General features: G+C 41.8%; 1 protein-coding gene across 1 annotated transcript in view; it reads right to left on the minus strand.

The window, feature by feature from the left end:
* Positions 1 to 387: 387 nt before the first annotated feature.
* PTPN14 (protein tyrosine phosphatase non-receptor type 14) overlaps positions 388 to 13545 on the minus strand; it is a 122385-nt gene continuing 109227 nt past the window's right edge. Inside the window, exons 18-19 of the mRNA XM_075496418.1 lie at positions 12174 to 12337; positions 388 to 7247 (exon numbers count right to left, since the gene is read on the minus strand). Coding sequence (XP_075352533.1) covers positions 7119 to 7247; positions 12174 to 12337 — 293 coding nt within the window. The 3' untranslated portion in view covers positions 388 to 7118. The remainder of the gene's footprint in view (positions 7248 to 12173; positions 12338 to 13545) is intronic.

Consider the following 13545-nt stretch of genomic DNA (forward strand, 5'->3'; position numbering starts at 1 on the left):
AACTGCACCAGCTCTTACAATTCCAGGAAGCCAAGGCCACTGAACTACAGCCAAGCCCAGGAAGAGGGCACCAGCTGACTACTTTTATCCTAACTTTATCTTGTCAAGCAAACCCTTGTCTGGGGAAAGAGCACCTTCATTTCAGAAAGTCTGTCCAGAGCCCAGACTGTACTTCAACATTAAAGAATGGGATTAGTCTAGCATGTGCACCCCTAGGAGCCTTGCCCCTCGGAAACTTGGATTACCATTTACAGAAGGTTCTTCAAAACTCACGGTGGCCCTGGCTGGGCCTAGCAGTTTAACATGGGAAACCACCACAAGCACAATAGGTGCAGAGACAAAACCTTAAGCTGGTACAGGAAAGAACACAAGCATAGTTTTCCTTGAAAAAAAATGGTTTATTGTATACTGTGAATATGAAGGACAGCCTTACCAAAAAACCTTAGTGACTGAAGACATTCTCATATTTGCAAAAGCATATAAGAAACTATTTACACAAAGGCAGTGAAAGGGGTAAAAAATTACGGCAGTCAATTAATGCTGAATAGAACTTTATAAAAAGGGAAAGAAAAGAAACAGTGCAAAAATACTGTCAAAAGTAATCAGTTCTATACAGAAGATAAAACTGACAAGCATAAGCTTATGTACTGATATGAATAATACATTAGAATATAAAATAGCATGCATAGATTTTTTTTTTTTAAAGGCTTTCAATAGCATAGAACAGTTCTGCCATTCAGCCCTAACAGGAGGGAGTGGGGGGCAGGAAGGGCATGTAACTGATGTCTCGTTTCTCTACAAAACGTGTACATACAATGAGGTTGTGAGATTCAGATCACTGTTTGGTGCTAAACTGTCATGTACAGAATTACAGAACAAATAAAAGAGGAAGCATCAAAATACTGAAGTAAAACAGGACAGTAAAATCCAGTGACATAAAACTTACTTAAACATGTTATTTCATTTAACAACACATCCCACACAATTATACATGGGAATATTACAGTCATCTGCATGTGTAAACCTCTTTCCTTTGTAAAATAGCCAAAGAAAGGTACTTTACTAATGAGGAAAACATGTTTTCCATACAGAGCAATCTCAACAGGATAAACATCCTATTAACAGCGTCTCTGGCACTAAAGATCTGTTTTCTTTTAAAGACCAAGTAGCAGCAAGAAAATACTTTTATTTAACATACACAAGAAAGTTCTTATAGACGTAACGTATAATGAAGTTGTGGAACTCACCAACACAGGACTTTGTGAAGGCCAGAGGAATAAATGGGTTTTAAAGAAAAGGTGATGCGATTCACAGAAAATGGATCCATCAGTAGTTACTAAACACAGGGAGCAGGATATAACTTTCACCTCAGGAAGCCCCTAAAGGACTGGTTGCCAGGTGTGCTAGAGGGGCTGAGCACCCTCTTCTAGACACGTTCGTATTTCTTCCACCAGCCACTGTCCAAGACAGGGTGTGACCTCCAGCCTGCCGTGGAAGTATTTTGTAGAAAGCCTTCCTCTTTTATCCCTGCCTGCCTTATCGGGGAACACTGCCCCTGAAATATCTGGAGCTGAGTGTCCAAAACACTGAGTCCTTACCCAGGTGATTTGAAAGAGTAAAACTATTACGCACTATACTCATTTCAGGGATCAGATGAAGTATTAGGCTTTTCCTGGCTGTTAAATAGTGCTGGGATTCTTCAGTGAAAGCTGCTATTTTACCGCTGACTTCCAGTTCACCCTCCAAAGGCAAAGTCCTGCTGTTGTAGCACGTGGGAAACTCTCAGTGAGGGTGCACACAAAGCACAGGCATCAAAACTTTAACACACTGAAAAAACACCAACCAAAAAATGGCTGAGAGGAACCAAGGGAAGTGTAGTGTAAGATACTCTAAAAACAGACATTTCTTTACTTTGAAATGTTTATGTAAACACTGCTATTTCTGACCTGTGCACTAAATGTTTTGTTTCACAATCTAACAATAGTTTATGGCTAAGACTTCCATCTTGTGTTTGCCCAACAGCCCAAGCAGCCAGCTGCTCCCTTCCTCGACTCGCAATCCCTGCCAGCCAAGGCTACCTGCAGCTGCGTGTATCGTGTCCTCCTCTCTAAAGACTCAGATGGCATCTGTAGTTCCCATAGCACCAGATTCTACAAGAAAACCTCTCTAAAGGCTAAGAATGAGATGGGGACAATTGCCTTTGGGGTTTTGGACTTGCAACTTTTCTCTTGCTGGCATCAAAACCCATCTCCAAACTCCGCATGGCTGGGACTATACATCAGCAGATTTACATCCATTTTTACAGAGGGGTGGACAAATGATGTTTTCGTGCAGGGGGTGCCACCCTAGCTCTCCAGATGTAAAGCATTCTTTTGCATAAAGACAAGCAGCAAAATTTAAGTCTGACCTCTCTCAGTGATGCGGGAGAGCTGCTCCAGCAGGTCTCAGCCATACTGATGCTTCCACTTTCTGAGCGCACAGTTCACAAACTGTTAGCGAGACTGACAACAGCTAATTCAGTCGTCATCTCCTCCCAGGAGACCAGTGGGAACTCAGCTGTTGAGAATGCAGCACAGTCAGTAGCTGCTCAATTTTCCCCACAGAGGCATGCGCTATATCCAAGTACGAGACTGACCATCAGTGTTCATTTTAGAGTTGCTTGTGGGCTACGCAGACATAGCAGGTATTGGATCAAAAAATAATGTATTAGCTTAAAATGACCATCTCTACTGAAGCACTCAGACTTACTCATTCTTTTCCAACCTATGTTTTGCCATTTGCATTTCTGTCTATTTACAAGAAGGTAATTAAATAAAAAAGCAGCTCTTGAAATCATGCAAATATTTAATAATATTTGTAGCTGAGGCAACTGATTTAAATAAGTGGAACAGAAATGTCCTTCAATATACTTTTATAAAGGGCTGCATTAGCAATAGGTTGAGTAAGTTCTCACAGATGTGTCTCCTGCCAGCTGAAACTAGTTTAGGGAAAAGGTATTTCCAATAAGGCTGAGCATTTAGGGTCCCTATATACCTATATAGGAGAAGGTTTGTGGGATCGAGCTTCATCTTTCCTCAGGTAATCAAGGACAAGAGGTGCCAAAGCAGGCCTGTGGAGGAGCTGGAACAAGTAGGACCTGAGCAGCTAATGTCCACCATCCTCCAGTGCAGCCCACCGAGGATGGAAGGAAACAGGATGTCCACAGCACTGAGCGGCATCAGAACTCAGCTGTCATCTCCCCCATCCCTGATCAGACAATGTTAGGCATGACATGCTCAGACCGTAACTTTAACCAAAAATTTGATGTCGGCAACCTCAATACTACCATTGTTAAGAGTTTAAAGAAAAAAAACCCAACAGGATGTTAAATTGCAAACTTAAGTACAGATGAAGAGTGCACAAAAAGGAAAACATACACAACAGATTCCAAGTTAGACTTGCTTATCCACTCCAAGTTCTCTCTTAGAAAGAATCAGGGAGCGTAGGCTAAACGTGCCAGACTGCAACGTGGGTGCCGTGGCAGAAGACTGCTTGGGTCAAACGTTTTTAAGGTGCAGCTCCGTTCCTTGACGACACATCTTTGTGAGATTTTCAATCCAGACTTTCTTCCAAATGGATGAAACTGGTCTCTTAGAACCTAGCCACTGTCATGCTTTGATGTTAAAAAAAACATGCAACACAACAGACAGCAACCCCAAACTGTCCTCCTTTTCTGCTTAAAGACGCTATTGTTAAAGCCTGCGGGACACAAACTAAACAGTACTGCTGCTTTAAGTCTCCTGCGTTCATTCCTGCTATGACTAATGAAATTGGATGCAAAATGCATTTTCCTGTCACTCCCTAATGGTTAGGAAATACTGCCCAAGCAATTTAGGCCTGATAAAACGACAACAGGTTCAAAGTCAGAAGGTTCAGTTTTTCCCCTACAAAACTGTATCACATTTCAATCATAAAACATCGGCATGCTGAGGTTTGGTTGCAAGCTGGGGTGGAAAGGAACCTCTGAAGACATGCATCAGCCCAATTCACTTATGATATTAGCAGATCTAGTCAAGATAAAATCCAGCAGGAAAAAATACATTGAAGTCAGATGAAAGGAAAAGTTTAAAATTACCATTCTTTGACAATGAAAGGGAAAAAGTGAGTCACATCAGCCTCTATCTACCATACCAGCCACGTTAGGAGTTAATTGGAAATGACTGTTTACTATGTGGCCACTTATTTGGCTCATTAATAGGCACTGACTTAATTTGGAAAGGATTTTTGGTGCCATTTTGTAATTAATATTTTTCTAAGACACCTATGATGCATCTTTGCATAAAAAACATAGGCTTAATTTTCTTGCTTTCAAACAGCTCTTTACATTCTCTTACGCAATAACTTCCCTGTGCTCACTGTAGAAAGAGAAGTATACATTTCAGCCAAGAAGAGCTGAATAGTAAGACATAGGAACAGGTTCTTTTCCCTCCTGATTTTCTACTTCTCACATCCAAGTGGAGCAATGGGACTTGACAGCTCTGAGTTCAAACTTAATTCATCATTAGGAAATTATTCAAAAAGCTATAACGAGATAACTAATTTAATACACTTTGCTTCAAGGTTTATTCCTTGGCTTGTTTCCCAGATATAAAGCATCTCTGTGCAATTATCATGCAGATGCTGCTGAAAAGACTTTAAATGGTTGCTGCTAATTTAACAAGAGATATGTTGGCATTGGCAGAAGTTAGAGGAAAACTGAAGTTGACTGAAAACTCAACTGATCCCTAAAAGGAACACGGTCAAGATATTACAGCTAAATAACTCCTCACCATTTGTTGGTAGCTAGAAGTCTCCACCAGAATCCTTGTCACCTCGTTAGGCCTGTATTGCAGAGTACCAAATCAACACAGCACAGTTTTAAATACATTTAAGAAACATTCTAGTACAGAGCCTTAGATTAAGTTCCCACCGATTTCAGGGGAAGGTAGATGTGTAGGTCCCTTTAGTGCTGAGGCTGAGTGCTTGTAGGCTTAGGCCTTTGTACATTGACCAGGGGTTTGGAGGTGGGGATGCAACAGAAAAGCAACGATAGAACTAAAAGATGAAGTTTATCTGGGAAAGGGATACCAAGAAAGATAATTTCACCGTGACAGAGTAACTTGCCATGCATCACGTGCCGTGAGAGGCTGCGAAATCTCCGCCCTTGGACATTTCTGAAAGTGGATGTGACCCTGGGCAAGCCTCTCCAACATTAAAGTTAGCCGTGGGGTGAGCAGGGCTGGGACCAGAGACCTCCAAGGCTCCTCTCCAGCCTCATCCATTCTCTAGCGATCCAACAGGACTGCCGAGTCGAAGCGTGCAGAGATGGGAGAGAGGAGTCAGTGTGAGGAGGGGAGCAACCTCGGCGCAGGAACTTTCCGTCCCTTACACCAGAAATAACAGTGTGGGAGTCCCACCACAACTTGCTAAAGCTTTTTTGTCCTTTTTAGATTTTTTTAAAAGTGCAGTTACTATCACTTCTAACTAACTGTAAGTAAATGCTACCATGCACACACTCAACGCAATTCATAACATGATTTACTCCAGTGAAATAAACAGCTTGCAGAAAGCAATATGCACTAAGTAGTGCAAAACAGCTAGCCAGTGCCAAGGGACAGAGGATGAGGAAGAGAGAGGAAGTCAGGTCTAACTGCTGAGATACTTATAGGACACGGGGACTTTTTTCTTAGCTCTGTCATAGATTTAATTGCTGGCCTAGGACAAGCCAGTTAAGAATCTGTGCCCTAGTTATGCAGTGGAGGAGGTTTGTTTCCCTTTTCTGTTCTGATTGTAAACTTCAGGCAAGGACTGCCTCTCCTTTATGTATTTATACAATATCCTCCTAATCCTAACTGGAATCCCTGAACACTACCAGGATAAAATAGTAATAATAAATAGGAAGGAGAATCCAAAGTGACCAGATAAAAAAGAGAGATGATCTGTGCAAATTTAATACAAAAAAACCCCTAACAAAGTGAGGTTTGCCAATACCAAAAGGAAGACTGCTCTGTATGTTCATAAACCACAAGACAGCGATGGGGGAAGAATCAAGGCAGACTCTGAGCTAAAGCTTTCAAGGGTCACTATTTGGAGAACTCAGATATGAAGGAAAGACTACATTGATCATTTTGACAAAGTTCAAATAACTAGAAAGTAAAATGATTACGGTGCTGAAGACAGTATTTCACACAGGAAACTAAGGCAACTGGAGATGCCCAACTTAAATGATTCCTTTTCTACAGGAGGTGAGCCTCAAGGCAATAAACTTGCAGTGTAATTCATGAGAAGGTGCTTGATTTTAGTTTTTTTCAGCCACATTTAGTTGAAATTCCTCTGCTGTTCAACCCACAGCCCACCACAGTTACCAGGAAGACCCTGCTCTGGGTCACCCTGCTCTGCTTCAACTTGTATGAATCGCTTCAAGGATTGCAGACAGTAGCAAAGACCTTTAAAGGATCCAATATTGCTTTTTTTCAAGGACCAATGAAACTGTAACTCTTGTGGAATTTGAACAGTTTAGCACCCAAAACTCTCTGCCCTCACAATGGCCTGTGTTTGAGCCCTCTGTAACATGCTCTGCTGCATGCACAGAGGCTCAGGTCTCCCTGCCCCAGGACTGTGTCCCCTCAGCTCCCACTCGTACAGAGCCATAGCTGACATCTAGCAGGTCTTATTTTTACCATGGAAGCCACATATCTGGGTCCAAAATGTTCCTACGTGAGAAAAAGCCCACTGCCAAGTAACTGTTCATTTCAGAAGCTGTGGAGCAAAATAAAAGCCAGTAAACTACCTTTACAAAGGATTGCTTTCCTTACGGACATGTTACAATGCAGACCAGTCATGCCAAATGTGGTTCAATTTGAAGGTCACTATAAGTTTTACAAGTTATTAAAGTAATTCACAAGTTATTCCAAGAAAAATAAATTATATCTTGTATAAAATAATCCACGGGAAACTTTAGTAAAGAACAACCATTCCTTACTTTCAAGACAACTTTAAAAAGTGCAATATATGCACACAGTGTTGTCAAGGCAGTTCCCCTTGTTCATCAGTAAGGTTCAGTCAGATCCACAAAGCTGGGTCGGGGATGTTTGAAAAGATTAAATAAGTCTGGAGTTTTGCAGGAACTGGATGAGCACTTGATAGACAAACTTGTACTGGGCTATGGTCTGGATCATAAACATTCTCTGCTCCCGCAGGTGTCTCAGCATCACAGGAACGTCCACTTTCTGTAAAGCAAAGAGGAAAAAAAAAAAAAAAAAACCATAAGGATGTGGGTTCATTAAACCAAACAATCATTGTCTCATATATCAGTTATCTGACACAGGGAACTGTATTGTAGTTATATAATGTAATTAATTATAACCACCTGTATGAAATTAATTATAACCACCTGTATATAATGTAATTAATTATAACCACCTGTATGAAATACTACAATTTTTTTTTCACCAACTTTCATTTCAAGGAGTATTACAGTAGTATATACAGGTTACTGCACATCCAATGCTTTCCCCACTAAAGCTCACAGGAATTTCTGGACTGATGTAAACGGGCAGATGACCAAAGACTTGTCTTCCAGTTGTGTACCACTGATTACCTCTCAGCAGATCATTAACTGAACACATAATAAAGGGCTGCTTCTCTCTGGAATTTTTTTCTGCTTCAACATACCTATTTTCAACTCAGTAAAATAAACCCAATATATCGTATTATCTCAGGTGAAAGGCTAGATATATCAGGAAGGTCTAGTACAAACCAGCCAAGATTATATAGCTCAGCTCAGACTCTACCACCGAGTGCATCAACGGGCCCTGTGGCCACTTGCATACTGCACTCTGATCCATGGTCAAACTCATTCATAGAGGGAGGATCCGAGAGATTTTTCAAACGGCAACAGGCAACAGGATCATTACAAAGGTTCCTTAGACAAAATTAAAGTGCAGGCAAATATACCGACCCTTCCACTAAAAGAGAAGGGAACTCACTGTCACCAAAAGATCCAGAAACCCTGACACCTGACCTCCTGCAGCCCAGTCTCTGCTAGTAAATAACGCATATAAGAAATACATCCGTGAAGTTAAACAAGGACCCAGTATCCACAATACATGTTTTGCGGACTTCAGGCTAGCATTGGTCGATTGCCATCTACTGAATGTCCGCTAGCAGCTGGAACACATTAGGTATTCTCCAAGAGGGCATCTTCCAGCTTAATTTCATCCAAAAGAAATTCACTCGCGTGCCCTGAAAACGCCGTGCAACAGGAACTAAAGCACAGTAAGTGGGGACGGATCAGGAGATCCACTGTGAAAGAACATCCCTAATCCCATCTAGCACTCTGGGGCACAGGCACCCTATAATGGTCCAAATCAAAAAAACGAACGAGTTGTGTGAAACAGAGGCCCATGAGCTAAAGCGTTAGAAATCACTGCAAATTTCATTAGGTGTTACCATCGTATCTCCAGCATTTAGGGAGCAAACAACCTATGATGTTATTGTGTTTTATCTGTTACAACAGGTACACGAGGAGCTATTCAGAAGTCATTGAGCCATGAAGCTCAGCCTGCCAGGCTCAAATTCAAAGAGCGTGTAATATGATCCAAGATGAGGGATAGAAATTTTCTATGGCAGCAGTAAATACAAGCACTAAGATACATGCTCCTTTTGAGGAAGCTCTTAAGCAGTTCAGGATATAAAACTGAAGAACAGTTACTCTATCAGGCAATGCAAACTGCACTTTGTAATGCCAGTTTGCTATTCTGGAAACAAAAAGGAACTCAGCAATTTGTCTGAGATGAGAAATGTTACAAGCACAATGCCTGGACAAACGGAGAGAGAAACAAATTAAGATTGCTGCTGACCGTTGCAACTGAGCATGGAGTCTGCTTCCATGCATACTGGAAGTTTTCTGGAAAGTTTAAAATAAAACCACGCTGCATATCGATTTCTGCATATAAAACTCAGAATCTCCATTCTGTGTAAACAAGCCCTAACTCATAGGCTATCACTTTCTGAAAACAAGGCTATATATTCTGCCACATACGCCAACGAGCTGTTATAAAAGACATCTCTAGAGAGTCAACAAGCGTAAAGGTTTGTGATGAGTAATGTCATATTATTTTCAAGCGGGTGCAAAGGAAAATGTAAGGTCTTTCCAGTTAACTTGGCTAACTCAGAGGAAGCTTCCCTGTGGACTCGGATGCTTACAAAAGCCACACAGTCCTTGCTGAGCAGAGTCACATGGAACCTGATCTCACCTGAACAACTGCAACAAAAATGCAGGCCAGCTTCGACCTGCACAACCACGTTCCCCTCTCAGCAGTTCGGTGCTTGACAGCTCATTGATTTTTACTGGGCATACAGTGATCTGTGCACCTCCTCAAAATGGATTAGGCTTTGACTTATCTCAGAAATGAAAGAAAAGCCCATCCTGCCTATTCAACCTCGTTATTTGTAGTCAACACGGCATTCTACTACAGGTAAGCAAAATCTTCAAACTCACCTGCATCACAACATACATGTCAAAACCAGACACGTAATGCTTTGCTAAAGTGGCATTTGCAAAAAGAACAAACAAAAATGCTACTCGCTTCTGACTCCCAAACTAAAAGATCTCCCCTATGAAAACACACTGCAGCTGCAATCATGAGTTAATGTCCCAGCACCAAGTCCAAACTAGAAGTCGGCAGAGCAGAATCTCAATTGCTTCCTTGTTCTATGTGCCTACAGCAGTCAGGATGTAATGATGTGACATACTACTTACTATATAGCAAGTTACTGAAACTATATCCCTGCAACGGGATACACAGCTTTAGACTCAACCAGCAATTGCCCAGAAGCCACAGTGACTGAAGCTGTATAGAATTTGATTGAACATGGCTTTTTACCTAAACCTCAAAATCAAGAGTTCTGGCTTTAGTTCCAGCACTGCTGCAGGCTTTCCAAGATGGTCTGTATCAGGATCTTCAACCTCCCTCCCCTTTTTTCCTTCACAGCCAAAATGTTAACACCAATACATCTACTTACTAGGACACTTCTGAGGAAATCAACCAATTCATGAGACTAAAGGATTTTAAGTAATAAGTCATTTTATTTCAGAAAAAAACCCATTAATCCTACTTCAAAATAAACCAGTAAAACTGGTGCATGAAAAGGAACCCTCTCTGTGCAGAATGTGGTATCTGTCACAAACTGAAAACATACTGCTTAATTAATAACAAAATGTTAAGATTTTTAATCTTTTTTTTTTAATTAGGTTTTAACAAACCAATAATATTAACTTAGCACAATCTAGAGCAACAAAGCCCTTAAGGAAAATTGTCTTTAATATTAATGATGATTTCCACCATTAATCAAGACAAAAGAATGCTTTAATTAAGGGACATGAGAGAAATCCCTTATTATTGAGCAGTACCATCAGCTCCTAGTGAGGTTGATGAGAATTCTTCTGAATGCCAAGGCTCACCCCCATGCTCAGATGTTGAGGTACCGTCTTTATCGTCACTTGCTACTCAGCTACTCTTTGCCAAATAGGTGACTTCTGTAAACCGCAGGCAAACGGAGGTGGCCAAAACGTGTTGCACAACTGTTAGTGTTTGTCCCTGGCACACCATTAGCATACAGAGGTTACTGTAAAGCAGACACAGCTACACTGATGCTCACAAGTGATTCAGGTATGGCTCTTGTAACTATCCAGATTTCCTCTGGCGTGCAGAAATTTCATGGCTGCTGTGTGAACAACAGAAGCAGTCACTTCCAGATGCCAGTGCATTAGGAAGGAAGTCAAGCAGGCTCAAGAGTCAGAGCTGTTGTCCCACACAGGAGCAGTTACTGAACAGCAGCCAGCACAGGAAGGCTGCGGGATTCCCAAAGCACATACCTGTGGGTCCTTTCTGCCCAGGCCAGCTCCTTCTTCCCATTCCTCCCCACTTATCCCACCCCTCAAATAAAAAGAAAAGAAAAAGCGTAAATTGTGACACAGATCTATGGGACAGCTTCACCTCTAGTGAAGGCCAAACAGAGGTGGAGGAAGTTCATCTCAGCTGAACTGAGCCCAGGATCTCTAGGTGATCTTGTAACTACAGAATGACAAGCTGCTGCGGGGGGAATAACAGAGCAGAGAACAAAAAAAAAAATTACTTCTTGCATCACCTTTTTTAAAAATAGTGATGAAGAGGAAAGTGGACTGGTACTTGCCTGCTTTAGGACTTGTGTTTTTGAATGAGCCAGAAGGTTGCGCTTTGCGTAGTGCCTTGCGCAGACAGGCTCCAATCTTTAACTCCTCTACAGTAACACAGAAAGCAGGTGAGCGTTTCAGGTGTGTACATCCAGTTCTGCATTTTAAGCAACTCATCCAGTGGATGATTAATGGGAGGGGCAGATGATATATGTCTATTTGTCATTCTTGCTGCGTTCTTATCTCTACAAGAGGTTTTGGTCTTTGAGCAGTTTCTTTGGCAACAGAAGTGACCAGTTTCAATAGCTGTCGTGTTGAAACTGTGTGGCACATTGTTATTCAAGATGTGATGTACTTCCTGGACAGTTCCCCAGTGACACAGGACACAGATGAAAAGCAAGCTGCTACACATGGTTACTCTCCTGGTGCCCTTATTCTTAACTCCAGACTGCATTACTAGTCATGTAGTATTGGCTGTAGTTCTTAAAGCCCTATTCCCCAACATACACACACCTTTTTCTTAAGGCACAGTTAAGTTTCATTCCAGGTGAGATTAGAGACAATACAAGAGAAAGGAGGGAGTCTAAAGAGTGAATTTAGAGAGCAGAAAACTTCAGTTAAAAGAACATGGAAGCCTCTCTCAGATAGTCCTTGATAGTCTCAGATAGTCAAACATGCTGCCTCTAGACTGTTAATTAAATACAGTTATGAATTAGACTAAATTCTTAAAAGAGAGAAAAAAGCCCTAATTTTGAATGTATTAAAATAATACTAATAAAAAATGCATATCATCAACCCAACAGGAAACTACAGCAAGTAAACTGCCATGGGAAATCTCTGCCTGTTGCATTTAAGGCCCTTGTCTCACAAAGGTAATAGAAAGCAAGCACTTCAATGCCTTTTAGTTGTAACCTCAGACATGTAGCTGGTTAGTCAAGAGACAAGCTCAGGGTTTGTCTTGAGAAAGAAGCTGACTTACTTCATTGTGCTCCAAGCACCCAATCATCAGTTCTGTTAGGATAACCACTCCGGTCCTTCCTACCCCTGCGCTGCAGTGAACCACGATCGGAGGGTTGCAGTTGTTGCTGCTGTCCAACACACTGTTGGTATGACGACGCACTGACTGTATCTCCTCCAAGTAAGCTGCAAGATAAAATGCAGACAAGGTTGCAAACATCTCTCTCTCTAAATGTAAAAACTGGGGGGAAAAAAGAACGTGTAAAAGTAATTCTTTGACAAAGTGGCAATAATTTGCATTTTTTACCATATACTAAGTATTTAGCCAGGGTGCACTGAACAGCACCGAATCCAGCAAGTACCACCTAGGCGTCAATTATTACTTGGGAGTCTACTCCTTTAAATTCAATAATTCTTTTAAAAAATTAAATTATGTTTTCCCCTCTGCAAATCTCCAGGTCACCTAAGCAGATGATTCTAGACATTACTTACAGCAATTCCTGCTATTAACAGGCTGGGGTCAAAACAACAGCTAAGGCCCACTGAAACTGCTGCCTGTCAAAGCCAGTATCAGATAGGAAGCGAGCATCCATCTGCCCTGTTTCCCCCTCCCTCCCTTCTCAAGTGAGACGGAATCTCACCCACCTCTCTGCTCAGGGTTTGTTTCTCAACAGCTGTGAGCCCTTCTGGGAGCTCACTGTCTGTTTTCCCTGAAGCCATTTCTAGAAAGTGCATGAATCAAGAACAGTTGTCCTGCGTGGCTGTCCTAGTGTTGTTCAACGCATTCTACTGTCAAACTGCACAGAGAACCTTACATACTGGAAGCTCACCTGGTTAGATAAACACACCATAAAATACAACTCCAACTCTGACCTCTAAACATTGATCCAGAATAGTCTAGATGCATGACAAAGGTGATGGACCTCACCCAGAAAGATATATCCAGGTCCATAACTCTCAGACACTTAGCCTCCCACCGGTCAGAGTGGGAGGCGAGATCTGAGCCAAACTCTCCGGCCCTGATTCTTGATGTCATGGCACTGCAGCCTGAGCAGTCCTTTCGACACAAGCAGGCTGTGGCTGGAGGCCTACCAACATCAGAAAAGCTGCATTTTAATGCACACAGTGAAATGGGACTGTACATGGTGGCAAACAATGGGACAGAGGAAATGGGGACAATCAGGTTCCAATTACTGCCATGCCCAACTACAGCTATGTGGGTTGGTAGGAAAAACAAAGTACGAAACAAACTAGGAATTGGGCAACAGCTTTGCCTTAAAGACAGATCCCATGGCACTCCTTTGCCAAAGCTGAAATGTCATTTTTATTTTCTGCCCTGATGACAGAACTGGGAAAAGAAGAACATGTTCTTTACATCAAGCTTATACCACACA

Source organism: Mycteria americana, chromosome 3 (genome assembly GCF_035582795.1).
Source record: "Mycteria americana isolate JAX WOST 10 ecotype Jacksonville Zoo and Gardens chromosome 3, USCA_MyAme_1.0, whole genome shotgun sequence".
Taxonomy (NCBI): Eukaryota; Metazoa; Chordata; class Aves; order Ciconiiformes; family Ciconiidae; genus Mycteria; species Mycteria americana.